The sequence below is a fragment of the Nycticebus coucang genome, chromosome 21 (assembly GCF_027406575.1).
Source record: "Nycticebus coucang isolate mNycCou1 chromosome 21, mNycCou1.pri, whole genome shotgun sequence".
NCBI classification, from domain to species: Eukaryota; Metazoa; Chordata; class Mammalia; order Primates; family Lorisidae; genus Nycticebus; species Nycticebus coucang.
In genome coordinates this window covers 9,728,704-9,748,644 of record NC_069800.1, presented here as the reverse complement: position 1 = coordinate 9,748,644, position 19,941 = coordinate 9,728,704, and the positions used below count along the sequence as shown (strand labels likewise).

General features: G+C 43.0%; 1 protein-coding gene across 1 annotated transcript; it reads right to left on the bottom strand.

Annotated features, from left to right (window-relative positions):
* Positions 1 to 303: 303 nt before the first annotated feature.
* On the bottom strand, positions 304 to 1,239 carry LOC128573979 (olfactory receptor 7D4-like). Its single transcript, XM_053574550.1, has one exon. It carries the CDS (start codon positions 1,237 to 1,239, stop codon positions 304 to 306), a length of 936 nt encoding a protein of 311 aa, XP_053430525.1.
* Between the last annotated feature and the right edge of the window lie 18,702 nt (positions 1,240 to 19,941).

Below are 19,941 nucleotides of genomic sequence, written 5' to 3'. Positions count from 1 at the left end.
TTTCAGAAAACTGCACCAGTATCCAATATGAAATCCTTTTGTCAAGTTATAAATCTCAGGAATGGCTCTATGAAAACTTAATAAAATTAGCACTTTAAGGCCCAGTTATAGACGAGAGATATTAAATTACTGAGTCATTTGTTTAACAAAAACAAAAATGTAAAAAAGCAGAGAACTGGTTGCTTTGGCAAAAAAACAAAAGAACCATATCATGAAAAGGAGAAACACAACAAGGATATGGAAATTCACATTTGCTTTTGAGGACCACAATGTCCACTGAGTTCTGAACCAGCGATCTGTGTGTCACAGGCAAGAGGCTGTTCTGATGAGAAGTCTTCCCAGGGCCCCCTTCACATGCTTATTACTCAGGCTGTAGATGAAGGGATTCAGCATGGGGGTGACCACTGTGTACATCACTGAGGCAATAGAAGTTCTCTGGGAAGAATTTGTCCCAGGAGAACTCAGGTAGACCCCAAGTCCTGTTCCATAGAGCAAGCAGACCACACAGAGGTGAGACCCACAGGTGGAAAATGCTTTATACTTGCCTGCCATGGATGACAACCTCATTAAGGAGGAGAATATCTGAGAATAAGAGAATAGGATCCTCATGACAGGAAACACCCCCAGAAACACATTTGACACATACAATATGATGGTATCAACGAGGGGATCAGAGCAGGTCATCTTGAGAAGATGAGCCATTTCACAGAAGAAATGTGGAATTTCAGTGCCTACAGAGGTCAGTCTTGTGATCAGTAGAACATGAACCGTGGCAACCAGAGACATGATGAATAAAGGCATCAGAACCAGGAGGCCACAGAGGTAGGGGTTCATGATGACCATATAGTGAAGAGGGTGGCAGATGGCTACAAACCAGTCACAGACCATCACAGTCAGCAGGAGATTATCCAGTCCACCAAACATCATTACAAAATACATCTGAGTGAGGCATCCTATGTAGTAGATGTCTTTGCTTTGCGTTTGGATGTTCACTAACATCTTTGGAATCGTGGTGGAGGTAAAACAGATGTCAGCCAAGGAAAGGATGGAAAGGAAGAAGTACATGGGGGTGTGCAGGTGAGAGTCAGAGCATATGGGCAGGATTACAAGCAGATTCCTGAGCATTGTGACCAGGTACATGGATTGGAACAGCCCAGAGGGAAGGGGCTGCAGTTCAGGATCTTCTGAGAGGCCCATGAGGAGGAATTGTGATACTTCTGTGTGTTTTTCTGCTTCCATGTAGCTAGTAGTGTGTCTGTCAGGGAGGAAGATAAATGGAACATTTTATAAAATGCCAGGTTGCACCTTGGCTAGTTATCACAATATAATGATTCTTCACAGTCAGTAGAGTCTTTTCAAAGACTGTATTTACTTTGTTGAGCAGGCGGCCACTTGTATTTGAAATGTGAAGAATTGCTCAGACTTCCTTCCAATTAGCAGCAATCCCTCTATTTTCTCATCTATTCACTAGATTTGATTCTCATATTAAACCTCTTGTCATTAACCGATTTCTTCCTTGATAGAATCTTTCAAGTTATTGCAGACATAGCCCATCTTTTTTTTTTTCATAATCCATTTTTTCAGAATCCTTTTATTCTACTGGGTCTCCAGTGGTGATTATCACATGGATTTTCAACTCACTCCTTTTTCTGTGATGTGACATTTCCTATTGATATGAAAGTAACCTCTTAGGATCTTGTTATTTTTCTAAATATATGATCATTAGTATACCTCATGTGTGAGGTTTAAGAGTAGTTTTTTGTACAAATAATCTCAATAAATAATACTTGTCATTGTTATTATTAAAGTTTTCTTTTTAGTAAAATTATTTTAGATATGTTAAGTTTTCCATCATACAGGATAATAATAATGAACAAAAAGTTTTAATTAGTCAGTCTTTCTAGAGATAAATATTTATAGAACAGCTTACTAAGGAGTGACCTGAGAAAGTTATTTAAACTATTATCTGCAGGTACCTCACCTCTATAGTAGGAGCAGTAAATATATCCAATATCTATCAAAGAATGAAATTAAATATGGTGGGATAGTTATCATTTTTCTATTCTGGTTACTGAATCTTACATTTTTAACATAACAATAAATCTGCCGTTCATGCCTATGTTTTATATCAAGACCCCATATACAAGAATCAACCATCAGGATGTATTTCCTCACTGTTCCAATGCCTTAAGGATGTAATTCTGATCATTCTGAAAATATCAGGTCAGGTCTCTTACTTGTTTTGATTGCCATATAGTACTTGTAACTAGTGAAGATCCTTATATCTCCTTCTTTCAGAATATGCACACCAAGTGAATTCTCCAAAGAAGAAAAAATGAGTAGACCATATACATAAAAGGAGGGAATTAAAGCACACAAACAAATTGAAATAAAATACAAGGTATATGTCAGAAGTTTTCCTCATGTGGATATTCTCTCAGTAGGAGATGTATTAGAATCAGCAAAGTTAGTCACCAACATATATAACTGATAGATTCAATTGAAGGTTTCCAAAATGTGTACAAATTTAATCATCTAGAAAAACCAAAAGCCAAATTTGATATTTTAAAGTAATTTTTACATCTTGATGATAGAACAATATTCTGTGTTACATGTTATGACTCATAGAGTGGGTCACTAAATTAAAAGCAGAAAAAAAATCATGAAGAAAAATTTAGATGGGAATGTTGTGAAGGCAGGAATTCTCTGATATATGTATATATGATCTGAAAGAGGAAGTGTGGGTCAGAGTTAATCAAGGGAGTAAGGACAGAATAAACTTTCTAGGCAAGAGAACAGGATGCTACACACATATGGTTCAGTGAGTATTGTAGTGGGAATTTGAGGGTGAGTGAAATGGAGAGCAAAGGATGAGTGTCATGAGGGCAGAGGTGTGAGGCCCACAGCAGAGTATCCTGTGATATCTCTTAAAGTTCATTTCATGTTGATAATTTTATGTTTGTTTGAAGTCTGAGGCTGTGACAGTTTTTTCTCATTATTTTTCTTTCCAGGCATGTTGATACACTTTGTGCCTGTCATGTTGTCAGGGCCCAACAAATACAAATCTTGCATGTGTAATAATGAGTGAGACCAAATGTGTAAAAGCAACATGAACAGAAATCTTGAACCTCATTACATGCCTGAATATAGATTCAAAGTGGAGTGGTAAGGTTAAATAAAATACATTCATTTCCATTTTATAGGACTAATAAATAATGAGCAGGTAACACTTTAGTAAGGGGAACGAAGTTTGTCTTATAATGTTTGTTAACATAGAATAGCACACATTTTCATCACAATGGTTAACATAGCCTTCTCAAATGGTCTATGAAGTGAGTGTATGATGCCCCATGATCATATCAATGTATACAGTTATGATTTAATAAAAAAATAAAATAAAAAAAAGAATAGCACACATACAGGTTCATAAGTAGATTCACAATCACAAGGAAAAAAATGTGTTTGAGAATATGGAATAACCATTTCTGCAGTTAGCAGGCAGGGCAGAGAATCTTCAGACATACACAAAAGTACACAGGCAACTTCTGAACCAAGTAAAGAATGGTGATTTAAAACCCACAGGTAACATTATATCCTACATTAACATATTAGAACAATTGTGCAACATTTATGATTAGGGAAACGCGGACTACTTTAAATTATATTACTCAGTATTCTCCCAAACATTTAAAGAGATTGGTGAATGGTGAATGGAAAGTGGCCTGAGTGCCAAGTGTCAAAAATAAGTATATTATTTCCATCATATTTTGCACACTTTAATAAAAACTGATGATGACAACATATAGGAACTATTCAGTGATTTTAGTAATAGGGAAGTAAATTTAAAAATGTGATCAAATTGAAAACAGCACATACAATACCTGGTGAATAAGAGGTCCTTAAACAGTAGTTAATGAATGAATGTTTGGATCAAGGAAATCTAGCAGGAACCTACAATGTTTAGGAGACAGGAAAAGCTCTAAAGACTGTCCAGGAAAAGATACATTCTAGAATTGGCCATTTCTAGCTCTTACTAGAAAGAGATTCTATTATCAATTCCATAAAGAAAGAACAGGAAACTGAAGGAGAGTGGGAAAAGACCAGTCTCAAAGTATCTTATCTTCTAAGGATAGAGATTGTACCCTCATAGATTAAATACCTGCAGAACTGTCCCCATCTCATTGCTGTAAAGGCAAAGCCTGTGCCCACTTTTCTTTCTTTTTTCTCCACCAGCCCCCCTGCTCACACTGACTCTCTCTGCTGGTGTCACTGAAGATTTATTTTTCTCCAGAGTCTTTCCCTGGGAAGCCCTCCTGGGTTTTCACAAAATCAGAAATCAAAGAATTACAGGTGGGGGCCAGCAGGGGCATGTTTAACATTTCTTGTGTCTCAAGAGTTGCATTCCCAGAGTGACTCATTAAATGAATTGTTCTATTGTCTCTGCACTCTGCAAACCGTTTGGCTCCCTTAGGATACAAAGGTGACAGCAGAATTCAAACTTTCCAGTCAATTTTGTGTCTACAAAGACCGTGATAGAGAAAGCTGGATGTATTTCCCCTAAGGAGTAACTCTTCTTCCTTTGGTTTTATTTAAAAGTCACAAGGTTTCCCCTAAGGAAAGTTTAAATTCTATAAGCAACAAAACTCAGGAATCATCTCTCTGTTATGCTATGCTTTGGAAAAGGTTATGTAATATAGGTACTGGTTCCTCTTTGAAGGTTTGGTAGAATTGTGATCTGAAATCATCTGGTCCCGGACTTTTATTTTTTGAGAGATTTTGTATTCTTGATGTTATTTCAGCACTGGATATAGGTCTATTCCAAATTTGTAATTTTTTCTACTTGAGTCTAGGAAGGTGGCAGATTTCCTTCAGATTTTCATATTTCTGAGAATAGAGTTTTTTGTCATGAACATTGAGGATTTTTTTAATTTCTGTGGTATCTATTCTTATGTCCCATTTATCATTTCTGATTGACATTATTAGAGACTTTACTTTTCTATTTCTGGTCAGGCTAGCCAAGGATTTATGAATTTAATTAATCATTCCTAAAAGCAGCTTTCCGTTTCATTGATCTTCTGAATGATTCTTTTGTTTTCAATTTCATTTAACACAGCTCTAATTTTCATTATTTCTTTTCTTCTGCTGGGTTTTGGCTTGGATTTTTCTTCCTTTTCCTGTTGCTTGAAATGACCCTTTATGTTGTTGAATTTCTCACTTTCTGTTTTCTTGATGAAGGCTTCTAAGTTATAAATTACTCCTCTAAGACCTGTCTTTGCAGTATCTCACAGGTTTTGATAATTTGTGTCTCCATTATTATTTTGTTTCAAAACTCTGATGATTTCCTTCTTTGTCTCATGTTTGACTCACCTATCATTCATCCTAAATTATTTATTTTCTATTTTCTTTGAGTATAAAAACTTCTGCTGTTGAGTTCAATTTTTATTCTGCAGTGGTCTGAGAAGACACAAGGAATAATTTCTATTCTTTCAAATACGTTGAAGTTAGATTATTGTCCTAAAATATGATCAGTTTTGGAGGATGATCTGTGGGCTGAGGAGAAGAATGTATATTCAGTTTTATTAGAATGAAACGTTCTCTAAATGTCTGTTAAGTCCATTGTTCTAATGTCAAGTTTAAGTCCATTATTTCTTTGATAAATTTCTTCTTGGAGGATTTATCCAGAACTGCCAAACGAGTGTTAAAATCTCCAACTATTATAATGCAGGAAAATATCAAAATTTTCATAATCTGTTTTATAAATTGAAGAGCATTTAGGTAGAACACACAAATGTTAATTATTCAAATCGCTTCATGTTGCTTGTTTCCCTTGAGAAATACATAGTGACAAATACATAGTGCTTGTCTTTCCTTATCTTTGTTTGTTTAAATCCTATTATATCTGCAAATAAAATTTCTATCCCTGTTTCATTCTGATTTCCATTTACTTGTATTAGAGATGCTTATCCCTTCACCCTGGATCTTGTTTTATACTGTAAGGTAAGATGAGTCTCTTGTAGGAAACAGATACCTGGCTTGAGTTTTTTTATCCTTTAGACAACCTGTGTCTCTCAGAGGAGAATATAAGCCATTCACATTAATTGACAGAATTTATAAGTGTTGTAGTGTTCTGGCTGTCCTGTTTTTCAAAGGTCCACTGCATATTTTTTAACACTTTCACCAATGTAGAATTAAGGTTTTTTGTTTAAATTCTCGGTGACTTTACTTTGCTGGTAAACCTTTGTGCCTGTAATTATGGGAAATAGGTCTGAGTATTTCCTGGGGAGTTGGTTTAGTTTTGGCAAATTTCTCAAAATGTTGATGTGTCAGATATTTGATTTCTCCATCACAAATAAATCTCAGTTTAGCTAGATACGGGATCCTAGGCTGAAAGTTGTTTTGTTTTAGAAGGTTGAAGAAGATGACCATCCTCTTCTAGCCCGAGATATTTCAGCTAAAATATATGTGGACATCCTAATATTTCTCCCTTTGTAGGTAATGTTTTTCTTATGTCTGGCTGCTTGCAGGATTTTCTCCTTCATATTAACTCTGGCAACCTTAATTACAATGTGTCTATGAGATATTTTGTTTGAATTGAGTTGTGCTGGTGGTTGTGAAACTATCTACTATCTGATTTTCTGTAGGTCTTATAATGCTTCAGAAATTCTCCTCCATAATATCTTGGAGTAGAACATCTGTGCCTTTAGAACATCCTCTTCTCTTTCAGGAATCCCTACAATTCAGATGTTTGAACTTTTGGAATGATCCTACAACTCTCACAGTTAATGTTCTGCTCTTATTTTCCTTTTTTCTGCCTCTTTTAATGCTTGGTATTATTTAAAACCCTTGTATTCAATTTCAGAAATTCTTTCTTCTGCTTGCTCAACTCTACTGTATTTTGAAGCTCCTTGAATAACTTTTTCACTTCCTTGAGCTCTGCTATCTCTTTCACCACAGCCACACGGTTAAGGTTAATTGTCCATCCTTCCATCAGGTGGCTGATGCAACCTTACATGGCTCAAGAAGTGCTTACCTGTTTTTCCAATCATCTTCTATGACTTAGGAAACCAAAAAAAAATTCATGTTTCTTGTTTTTTTCCTCCATGTCCTCCCATGCCTGTCTCCACTCTTCTATTCATTTATGTTCAAAGCCCTTGACCAGATGGCCTTGCCACCTTAATCCACTTTTTCTTGTACACAAATTGGATGACCAGATCTCCTGCTTGCAATTCCAGTCATATTAGATACAGTTCATGTGTCTTTCATTCCAAGGATACCAAGGATGTTTATAATGAATATGTGGTCCAATTTTGGCTTTATCAACACTCCATGCCAATCTATCTATGAGTCAAAGCCAAAAATTTTTATCCTCTGTATTACTGGTACAGGATACCTCTTGACCCCAACAGAAAATAGGTTCAGACTAAAATAGTAATGTTGATTTAGTAATAGGGGATGATTCTAACATCTGCACTATCTGGTCATGTGGCTCACACACACCTCAGTTTGATATCTAATGGACCATTAACTCCATATAACAGTACTATATCTATCTGAATTTATGACTTAGTAAAATCAGTCATTAGTGCATAAGTGCACTAATTAGTGCATAGTCCACTAATTCATCTCAGAATTAGAATGGGCAGTATGGCCATGAAACCAGTCTTGTAATGGTATGTTTTGGAAATGAGGTTACTGGGTACCCTGTGGTTAAACACCTCACATCTATATGACTCAGTAACAAACCAGGAACTAGTTCTCCATGACATATGAGCATTCTTTTTTTTTTTTCATTATTATTATTTTTTTATTGTTGGGGATTCATTGAGGGTACAATAAGCCAGGTTACACTGATTGCAATTGTTAGGTAAAGTCCCTCTTGCAATCATGTCTTGCCCCCATAAAGTGTGACACACACTAAGGCCCCACCCCCCATTCTTTATGGAGAGAATAGCCTTATTATAGAATCCCTGGGGTCTGTATTGTGATTCTTCTCCTAAGACATTCCATAGATCCACATTGAAGGTGTTTTCTCCCATGTCATTTAATATCATAGATCTGGAATTTAATATGACCCATGCAATAGGGGTGTATCACAGCAGAAGTGGAGACAGTTCTGGCATGCAGTTGATTCATCTAGGCACTGATGATAGTCTGTTTCTCAATTTTGACAATAAATGGTGAAATGTAGCAGCCATAATATGAAAAGAAAATGATGTGTTGACCAGGATCAGAACACTGAGAACAAGAACAAGCTCCACCTACTGTGTCAATCATACCCACTAGCAGAGGTTATGCAGGGCTGAGTGGCATTGAGAGCAGGCAGTGGAGGATGAAGACCATATTTCAGTGTGATCTTGAGATGATCTTCAGGAGAAGAGGCTAAATTCTGACCTATTGTCAGTGCTCTAAGAAGTATTTCATCCTATTGACCTTTCTTCCCTAAATAATGACCATGAAGTTGCCACTCCCTGAACTTACATGAAGAAGTACATCCAAATGGCCAAAGGGGTGGAGTGTAATGAATGCTGTGCTGCATAGTCCACTAATCCATCTCAGAATTAGAATGGGTGGTATGGTCATCTGACAGCCTTCAGCCTTTGCCTTCTTAGAGAATATACTTCAGCTAAAGGAGACTGCTTCACCCAGGGTCACAACACTCAGAGGTCTGTGGGAACTGTTACACCCCACACTGTATTGGCACTTCTGCAAACACCAGGCTAGCAGAGACCCGAAGCACTAAGTTCCCATGTGGCTTTCTGGAACTAACATTATGCAAGGACCCTTCTACTTCCAACCTTTTTTTGTGTGTGTGTGGAACTATGTATTCTGTATAACCAATTTGCACTATATTATGATATTTCTTTGATTCACAGTATATATAATTTTTTGAAAAACGTGGGACTGGTATTTCCTCACTGTTCCAGTGCCTTCATTTATTATACACATTCTCTTTGAAATTAATCAGGTCTCCATATATTCAATTTAAACACTTTCTGTAAAGCCATTCAATGTATTTCATAATGTGTGTACAGTATGCTTTATCTTTCCTCTTTCCATCTCTGAAAAACTATATAGTTTGTTTATATTTCTATTCTATATTTCATTAGTATTCACTATTCAACTCACTCTAGCTAAATTATTATTTCCCATCTTTCTCATTAGAGGTGATAAATGAAGCCCTAATATCAACAAATGTTCCTCTGTCTCCAGAAAATGTCAAAGATTTTCCTGTGCACCTTTTGTTAGTCATTTCAAAGGAAGAAAAAGCTATCCAATTTGCTTCCCTCAAGAAGAACTTCTTTAAAAAATTTATTTCAGATTATTATGAGGGTATGAATGATTATGTTATATTTTTTAGATGTTATGTAAAGTTCAAGTTATAGTTGAGACTTTCACCCAGGCTACAGTATATCCTTCAATTATCTCTCAACACATCAGTCCTCCTCCCTCCTCTCTCCCCCGACCCTTCTCTCCCTTATCCCTCCATTTGAGTTTAATTGTGTTTTTCTCTCCTATAGGTATGCAGTTGTTTATGTATTGATTTCATATTAGTATTGAATACAATAGAAATAGATGCTCTAGTCCAGAGTCTATTGGGCAAGAGACCAGAAACTCCATTTTTTGTAGTTGTTCTTACTCCTCAGCAAGCATTAGAACCTGCAGGACTTGTTAAAGACCAATGCATGGATGCCCATCCAATGCAGTTTCTGATGCAGTAGATCTGGGTCAGGGCCAAGGCTTGCTTTCCTAACAAGTTCCTGCTGCTGCTCAGGCAGAGACCATATTTAGAGAATCATATTTGTAGAATTCATGTGTATTTCAGGGCTTGTACTCTTTTTTTATTGTTAAATCATAGCTGTGTACATTAGTGTAATCAAGGGGTAAAATGTGCTGGTTTCATATACAATCTGAAATATTCTCATCAAACTGTTCAACGTACCCTTCGTGGCATTTTATTAGTTATTGTATGCAGACATTTGTATTCTGCATTTAGTAAGTTTCACCTGTACCCATTCTAAGATGCACGGTAGGTGTAGCCCCACCCATTACCCTCCCTCCACCCTAACCTCCCCCCTCCCTTCCCCTCCCTTAGCCCTTCCCCATATTCTTGTGCTATAGTTGGGTTATAGCCTTCATGTAAAAGCTATACATTAGCTTCATAGTAAGGCTGAGTACATTGGATACTTTTTCTTCCATTCCTGAGATACTTTGCTAAGAAGAATAAGTTCCATCTCCATCCAGGTAAACATGAAAGAGGTAAAGTCTCCATCTTTCTTTAAGGCTACATAATATTCCATGGTATACGTGTACCACAATTTGCTAGTCCATTCATGGATTGTTGGGCTCTTGGGCTTCTTCCATGACTTAGCAATTATGAATTGGGCTACAATAAACATTCTGGTACAGATGTCTCTGTTATATTGTGATTTTTGGTCTTCTGGGTATAAACCTAGTAAAGGAATTATAGGATCAAATTTCAGGTCTATTTTTAGGTCTCTAAGTATTCTCCAAACATCCTTCCAGAAGGAACGTATTAGTGTGCATTCCCACCAGCATGTAGAAGTGTGCCCTTTTCTCCACATCCACGCCGTACACACCCTGCCTGTCTGGTGTCCTGTGGCCTGGTCAGTCTCTCTGTACACACCCTGCCTGTCTGGTGTCCTGTGGCTTGGTCAGTCCCTCTGTACACAACCTGCCTGTCCGGCTTCCTGTGGCCTGGTCAGTCCCTCTGTATACACCCTGCCTGTCTGGTGTCCTGTGGCCTGGTCAGTCCCTCTGTACACACACTGCCTGTCTGGTGTTTCATGGCCTGGTCAGTCCCTCTGTAGACACCCTGCCTGTCTGGAATCTTGTGGCCTGGTCAGTCCCTCTGTAGACACTCCACCTGTCTGGTGTCCTGTGGCCTGATTAGTCCCTCTGTACACACTCTGCCTGTCTGGCATCTTGTGGCCTGGTCAGTCCCTCTGTAGACACTCCACCTGTCTGGTGTCCTGTGGCCTGATTAGTCCCTCTGTACACACTCTGCCTGTCTGGCATCTTGTGGCCTGGTCAGTCCCTCTGTAGACACTCCACCTGTCTGGTGTCCTGTGGCCTGATCAGTCCCTCTGTACACATCCTGCCTGTCTGGCATCTTGTGGCCTGGTCAGTCTCTCTGTAGACACCTCATCTGTTTGCTGTCATGTGGCACTGCTACTTTTTGTTGCTGTCGCTGTTCTTGGTTTTTAGCTTGCATTTACCTGATACCTTTCTTGCCTTTTCATTTTAAGTGTTCTTGTAAATCATATTTTTGAGTTTTGCTTTTTTTAACCCTGTTGTCTGGTCTGTTTCTAATGTGAGCATTCAGCCTGTCTTGATTCAGTGACATGTGAAGCGCTTGATCTGCTCCTGTGCTTGTTGCTTCCTGGTTGCTGTGTGTCACTTGTGCTGCCGTCCATGCTGTCTCTGCTGCGTGTCCTGGTGCTGCCGTCCCTGCTGTTGTCCCTGCTGCATGTGACTTGTGCTGCTGTCCTGCCGTCCCTGCTGAGTGTCCCTGTGCTGCTGTCCCTGATGTGTGAAGCGCTTGATCTGCTCCTGTGCTTGTTGCTTCCTGGTTGCTGCGTGTCACTTGTGCTGCCATCCATGCCGTCCCTGCAGCTGTCCCTGCTGCGTGTCCTGGTGCTGCCGTCCCTGCTGCTGTCCCTTCTGCATGTGACTTGTGCTGCTGTCCTGCCGTCCCTGCTGAGTGCCCCTGTGCTGCTGTCCCTGACGTGTGAAGCGCTTGATCTGCTCCTGTGTTTGTTGCTTCCTGGTTGCTGCATGCCATCCCTGATCCCGTCCCTGTTGAGTGTCCCGGTGCTGCTGTTCCTGCCTTTCAGCTTCACTTGTTCTGCTCTGATCAGCCTATTACTCATCATTTCTCTCTCACTCTCCTGTTCCACAAAGGGTTATCTTCCCTTCCCCATTCTCATAATTAGGAACATTTTCCTTCAGTATTTATTTGTTTCTTTACCATCTTTATCACCAAGATGCATTATTTCCATCACTAATTTGCTCTATTTCCCCTTCTTCTGCCCCTACCCCCAATCCAGTAAGATATGATCTTTGTAATACTCTATCCCCTCTCTTGGTTTGGGCCAGTTTAGTGTTTTTAGTTCTAGACTCTTATTAGTACCTTAGAGTGGCCACACCCTCCCCCCAAGTGCAAGAGCCCTTAACAGCCATCAGGGTGCAATTTGCCTTCACGTTTTCTCTCCACTCCAACCATGCTCAGTGGGAGTCAGTTCCTCTGTAGACTGGCATCCTGTGGCCTGGTCAGTCCCTTCCTCACATCTGTCACTGGATGGACTACACCGGTGGTGGACTTTTAGCTTCTGGCTTATGCTCAAGCATCCCTCCTCGGTCCTTACTGTGGAGCGAGATCCTGGCACATCTCAGTGCCGTAAACATTACCCTGTCTCTGTTCCCTGTTGCGGACAAGGTGCTAGGGGCTGCCGGACTCTTCTCCCTCCTGGGGAGGTTGTTCTGTGCCTGCTGCAGAGCCCAGGGCCTCATCTGTGGGTACAGCCCCTCCTCAGAGCCCCCTTCTTCCATCTGTCCATTGCTTTCATCTCCTCTCCTTGGTCTTCTGCTCATCTGCTTGGTCTGGCCTTGTCCTTGTGAGTTCTCCCTCATGGTCTCCTATAGACTTGAGATGTTCTTGTGCTTCATCTTCCAGGCTTCTAGCTTGGGTTTTAAGAGTGACCTTCCTATTCTTTTATCTGCTGAATGGTTTTAGAAGGGAATTTATTTTTTTTCTCAAAAGCACCTTTCTCATTCTCTCTTTTAGTTAGTTTCACTTTGATCTGTTTGGTGCTATACCTAAATTCCTGGGTCCTTGTCAACTTTCCCTCCTGGATTTCCAGTAGAGCTCCAGCCTTCACCTCTGGCTGGACTCAGAAGTTGTCAGATCAAGATGGGCTTGGGACTCAGAGGGAGGAAAGGAAGCCATACTTGGATTTTCAGGTGCTCAGAGCTGCATGGTGACTTTGGCTGCTCTCCCTTGGTGCCAAGGACTGCTATGTCCCAGGCGCAGGCCACATGTCAAGTGGGTTGAGCCCCAATGAACTAGGCCCTTTGTTGTTTCACTCAATCTTCATAGTCCTGTGAGGTTAGGGTTTTCTGCGTGAAATCTCCAGGCTGTGTGCTGTGTGCAGGGTCACATACCCAGGTGAGGGGTTCCTTGGTGTCCTCTGCTGGTGAGTCAAAGCTGGGCTTGAAGGAAAGCACATTTTTCTGGTCTGTCGTCTCACTGGCCTCTGGAAGGGCTGCTGAGGGCCGGAATGGTCTTGGCCACTCTGTTTCTGTTCCCTGTCCAGGCCTGGCATGGAATGCCTATGTAGGGGGCAGAATAGAAAGAACTCAAATGTTTGCATGCAGTCATGCCTTGTTCTCATGAAAGCTCAATTCATTGTCATTCATAGGTTAGTTTCAGTCTTGATTTTCCCCTACCTTGAAAATATTTTTTTCTTGAAATAATGTTTTTTTTTTCATTAAAAAATATGTGCTGATTAAACTAAACTTGGAAAATGCAAAAGACTGAAAAGCAGAAGTGCGGTCCCTTTGTGATTTCCCCACCTGAACATGGCTCTGAACATAGACGTCTCCCCACTTGCTACAGAGGGTAATAGCAAAGAGCTGAGCCGGGGCCGCTGTCCATGGCAGACTCAGCTGCACAGGGGCTGCCTACTGGGAAATGCTGTCCTGGGTACCTGCACCCAGCCCAGAATGCACTGGTGGCCCAGGATATACTGGCAGGATGCTGGCCTGACTTTCCCCATTTCCTCAACAAATGGCCCACGCCACATGGCTCTGTGGCTCTGAGGATACTGGCTGGTCTGCCTGTGAGTTTGTTGGGTCTGTCCCAGAGTGTGAGTGTGAGTTGAGTGGTTATGCTGGCTCCCTGCAGGCAGGACAGAATAGTCCTGCTATCTGGTGCCCCTGCCCTGGCGCTCCATCGCACATGGTCACACCAAGGAACTTCTGTGGCTCAGGGACCCCATGGAAGGTGTGGTTTTGTGCAAATATGGTGACAAGGGAGGGTGTGTGCTATATGGGTGCAGGCAGATGAGTGCGTGGGACATGGCTGGCCAGACACAGAAGGCAGCATTCTCACTAGGCCTTTGTTGTGGCAGGCACCAACTAGCTCTTACTGTACGGCTGGGGACTCCTTTGGAGGACTTGCTGCCCCCTCACTGCCAGGTGCAGTGGCCATGGGGGTCTGCATGCTCCTTTCCCCCCTTCCATGGGTGGCTATGCATGTGCTGAGGACATGTCATGTGGCTTCTGGCTGGCCTTCAGAGTGAGCTGAGTCAGGGCTGAGCGTGAGTGTAACTCTGATGTTCCAAGTGACTGCAAGTGTCAGGGGCTATGAGTGCATGGCTCAGTCTGTGGCCCTGTGTGGCTTTGTCCCACATGGCCTGCTCTGTGCGTCTGCCCCCTCTGCACCCTGCTCTGCTCCTCTGAGGATGAGTGCGTATGCATGGGCATGGTGGGTCAGCTCTGACTAAGTGACTACTTCCAGTGAGGTCTGGATGTGGATGGTGTGAGGCTCTGTCTTGGCTTTACAGAAAGAGGGCTGTGGGGATGGTGTTCTGTGCATTTGCATCCCAAGCACTAAGAATCCACCCTTAGGGCCCTGCAAGGACACCCACAACTGGCTTGTGGTCTCCTTTGGACCCTCTTGCTGGGCCCGAGGCCACCTATGACAGTGTCTCCCTGTGTGTCTGACACAGCTGCTCAGCTTGTGGACGTGTCCCCCTGAAGGCCTCAGAGTCTGTCTTCTCCAGCCCGCTGATTCTCCATTGTGCTGAGCGCCTGGGTGTGCACATGCACACATGACATGCGCAGAGTGCTCACAGCGATACACTCACACACCCTGTGTCTTCACACAGGGTTTGCACCCCGAGAGGCCCTTGGCTGGGCACAGCTGTCTGTGTCACGGACACAGTGGCCAGCCCATGCTGCACACGTCGGGCAGTTCCTGCACAGGCTGCTGCAGGGACATGGCCAGCCCTAGAGGCACACACAGCATCCCAGGCACGATGGAGGCCCTGCCCCACTCACCATGCTTTGCCAGAAGCCTTGCCATCACATGGTAACAGAGGCATGTGGCCCCTGTCCTCTCAGAGCTCAGGGGCTTTTGCGGGAGCTGGGCACAGAGTGGGTCAGTAAGCAGACACAGTGACAGGGGCAGTTTAGTGAAGACCACTGCGAGTGGAGCCAAGGACCCACTTTTGAATGAAGCTCCTGGAGCAGGAGTTCAGTGAGGATGCTGGACCAGCTGTGACAAGAGGGAGCTAAGGGAGACATCCCTCTCCCAGGCAGCCATGAGGGGTTGGGCAGAGCAGAAGGGAGAGTGTGTGGAAATGCAAGGAGGCCACATGGTTGGATGTGAGGAGGGGAGAGCTGCAGGCATTGGATCAGAGTAGGGCTTGAGGCTTGGTGGGCAGGAGGCATGGGCCACATATGCACAGTGAACTTGGCTGTGCCCTAGGAAATTGGGTAAGAACAGGTGGCCCCTAGCTGTGAACCCTGAGCCACTGGGAGAGAGGGAGGGCCAGGTGCTGCAGAATTCCTCAGCCAAACTGATGAGGTGGGATTTGGGGAGATTTATGTCTTGGAGGTGCAGAAAGCTCGGGATACCTGCAGACAGTGTCAGGGTGCTGGGACCAGAGACAGTGGCAGTGGATCATCTAGGCCCAGTCCAACACTCCCATCTGGCACCCAGTAACTGTGGAGATCACTGAGGCCTTCAGCTCCCTCACTAGCAAGATGGGGGCCACAGAGATAATCAGCATAAGTATCTGTGACTGGCTGGGCTAGGGGCCAGTGTCCTCAAGGGTGTGTCTGTGAGAGTGTGCCATGGGAGTGTCAGGTGTGTGTCCTGAGGCCTGCTGGTCCCCCACACCCTCAGCAAGTCCCCTGTCCCCCAGGATCTCCCTTCGCCCGTGCCAGCCTCAAGTGCGGGAAGACAGAGAGCTCATCATAATTCCGGAGGAAGGAGAAGCTGTTCCAGTTCTTCATCCAGCGTGTGGTGAAGGCTCAGAGCTTCTACTGGGCGGTGCTGTGTGTGGTGGCCCTGAACACGCTGCGTGTGGCCATGGTGCACTACAACCAGCCACAGCGTCTCACCACGGCGCTGTGTATGTATGTGGCTGGGCCCCTTCTGCTCATGGGCAACTTGGACGTCTCCTGTCCCTTTCTACCTGGGATCCCTCACAGGATCCCTGTGTTGCCCAGACTGTCCCACAGACATGGGCAGCCCCCAGGGGCTCTGCTGGAGGCTGGACTGTGTCTGGGACCTGAGGTGGCCTCCCCATCCCTGGGCTGCCAAGGTCCTGTGAACCTCTATTCCTCAGCATACTGTGAAATGGGACAAGAGGCCTGGGCCGCCAGGGGAGAAGGTATGTGGGGTGGCCAGGGCCAGGCTAGGCCAGAGAGACCTTTATCCTCCTTTGGAGGGCTTAGACCTACAGACTAGGGCCTCACTGCCATGGTCCTTCCTGCCACAAGGCTGTTGCCCCTGCCCTGGGCAGCTGTTCTGGTTGCTACCTTTGGGGTTATTTCCATTTTCCTATGTGATTGGTTGGCCCTGGATGCATCCCTGCCCCCTGTGACTGGAGCCTTGCAATGGGTAACAGGGATTGAAGTCATGACCTGTCTTGGCCCTGGCCATAGCCCCAGGGATGAGAGAGGAAGATGACTGGGGGTGGGGACCTTGGTCCCAGTGCCAGCCCTCCACACGTGGGACTCTGTGGCCTGTGGAGTCGTCCAGCTCCGTTGTCTTCCTCACAATGAGGATTAAAGACAAAAAACTCACCTGAGGCCGTGGCTCACACCTGTAATCCTAGTGCTCTGGGAGGCTAAGGTGGGAGGATCATCTGAGCTCAAGGATTCGAGATCAGCCTGAGCAAAAGCGAGACCCCATCTCTACTAAAAAGAGAAAAACTAGCTGGTTGTTATGTCAGGCACCTGTAATCTCATCTACTGAGGAGGCTGAGGCTGTAGAATCACTTGGGCCCCAGAGTTTGAGGTTGCTGTGAGCTGTGATGATGCCATGGCACTCTACCCAGGGCGACAGAGTGAGACCACAAAACACAAAGAACCCACTGATGTCTTCTGTCCTGTGGTTAGTGCTTCAGTCTCTCCATTCTCCAGGGGTCAGTTGTGCTCACCCTGCTTGGCGTCTGCAGCTGAGCTGGGGATGGGGCACTACTGGGACTCCCACATGGGCCTTGCTCTCTCTTGAGGGCCCTGTGTGCCTGAAGCCACTTAGGCTGCCCCAGGAGAGCCTCTTCTGACTTCAGAGAAGAATGGTCCTGGCCCCCAGCCCTGTCTGAGTGTTCTGCTGTGTTGATGGGCTGGCCCAGACTCTCTCCAGGGGCCACTGACCCAGCCTCCACCTGCAGGGTTTTCACAAACTGGAGAGACAAGGCTTATAGGCCTAGGAAGACATGGGTAGGATCCTAGGCCACAGTTCCCCAGACTTCATACTGAAATCTCTTCCTGCTCTAATAGGAAAAGGGGGCAGAAGGATCCAGGGAGCTTCTGGAAGGCACCCCGGCTCCCATTCCCAGGAGGGTGATGTCCAGGGAGGGATGTATGCTGAATACCTTCTCTGGTTCCTAATTCAGGAGTCCTGGGGCCCATAGTTTGCTATCTTGGAACTTTGCTTAGCACTGGGTTCAGGGTTTTGCTTGAGTTCTCAGCTCAAGCAAAGGTGAATGTGGTGGGGCTTCCTCCCAACCCAGCTAGCCAGGCCCATCCTTCTGTGAGAGGACCCCAGCAGTGCCCAGGCTTGGGAGCAGGTGGCTGCACAGTCTGGCCACACATCCCACATGCACAGAACAGGCTGGAAGTGCCCAGTGCTGGAACCTGCACTTACTGCTCGGTCATCTCCATGGTTTCCAGCTTCACTTGTATTACAGGGGGACAGTGGCTGGAGGTGGGTGGGCATTTGCTGTGACTGAGTGTCTCTGTCCTTCACCACACATGAGACTAAAGGAGGCTGACTCAAAGGGCAGGGTGTATTGGCCTGAGGTGGGTTTCCTGCGGTTACTGTGCCTAATTTATAAGTTAAACTTTATCATATGTATGTATAAATAGGAAAAAACAGTATTTTGAGGGTTCAGTACTATCTAAGATTTTGGTCATGCCCTGGGGGTCTTGGAATGTAGTCCCCAAGGGTAAATGGGGATGACTGTATTTGCTGTGCTTAGCAGAGTGGATGAGGCAGTACTGTTGTCTTCAGAAGCTGAAGTCTTGAGTTAATTTTTATATGTAATGTGAGATAAGGATTGAAAGGGTTTTCCCCCCCCCCTCTAATGGATGTCCAATCATTCCATTACCATTTTTTTAAAGGATTATCATTTTCCCATTTTATTATTTTTGGCACTTTGGTCAAAAATCAATTGATAAGTATTATTTTATTTCAGGAAAAAATTCTGAGATTATTGTTACAATTGTTAGTTCCATTATGCTGTATTATTTTTGTATTTCAGACATTCCAGTTGTGCAAACTCTGGCTCTCTGTTGTCTGTCTTGTCTATAACTTTATTTCTGATCCTTTGGATAGCTCATTTCATAGTATCCTCTTGGCTCATCTCACACCTATCTTCCTTTTCTGTTGATAAACTTTCAGTCCTATCTGTTCTCCCTTGGACTCCTTGTTCTTTCTGAGATAATTTTGTCTTTCTCTTTAATTTTCTTTCTGAGATGATTTCGTCTTCTTTAATTTCTCTTTAGTGCTCATCCCACATCTTCTAGTTGTCCTTCCATTTTATTTTGAGCTTTTGAATCTGATTTGTAGTAATCTTTCCTATTAGCACTGTTTGTTCAATTATATTTGATTCATATTGAAAAGTTATATTAGTTTTCCTCTACTTTACAGGGGGGTGTTTTGTAAAATTTTGTTAGCTGAAAAGTTTTTATCCTTCCTTTCTACTTTCTTCTTATAGAAGCTTTTTCACATAATGATAAACTGTGTAAATTTTCCTGGACCAGCAATTACATGTGACTTTGTGGAGGGTAGGGTAGAGGTCTGGGTCACTTACTTGCTTTCTAGTTCAAGAATATCCTCCTTTGGGGAAGGGAGTAGAGTCTTACTCTGTTGTTGTTATTTCCACACTTACATGCAGGCTAAAGCTTATGGTTTCTTGTTTCTCATATACTACAGGGATAGACTGTGGATAATTTTGTTCTTTCTCTATATTGAGAAATAGAGGGTATGGGGAGAAATTTGAGTGTAGGTAACTGCCATTATCTACAGGCACTAGTTTCTTACTATCTTTTTATTTTCTGCCGGATTTGTAGTATGGCCGCTTATAATTGCCTTCTTACCTTTTCCCCCTCCCTCCTTCACTTGAAAAACTCTTTTCCCCTAATGATTTGTCAATTTAAACGGTTTACCAGCATCTCAATCTTTGTCTTTCTTGATCTTTTCTGTTGCATCTTTGTTTTCTGTTTCATTAATTCTTGTTCTAATTTATTATTTCCTTTATTCTACTTACTTTATCCATACTGTAATATTCTTTCTCCAGTTCTTTATTTGAATATTTAGCTCATGGAATTTGAGGTGTGTTTAAAGCTTTAATTTTCACTTTGAGAATTATTTTAATTGCATATTATAAACTTTGAAATATTGGTTTCTTGTTTTAAGTCTTTTTTCCAAGTGTAATTATGATTTCTTAATTGATTTATGTGTTATTTATAAGTATGGTTTTGAATTTCCAGTTGACAGGTTTTTCTATGTTGATTTTTTCTCCCTTATTTTTGCTGTTGATTTCATTATTCCCTCTCATCTTTCATCACTTCTATTTCAGATCATCCCGTTTTTTTTTTTTTTTCTTTCTTTCTTTTTCCCTTTTGCTTGAAGAACATCTTTCCTAACTTTGTTTAGATTGAGTGGTGGTAAGTTCTCTCATT

Excerpts from the sequence above, each read along its gene's own strand:
- LOC128573979 (XM_053574550.1), bottom strand. The coding sequence starts at position 1,239 with ATGGAAGCAGAAAAACACACAGAAGTATCACAATTCCTCCTCATGGGC.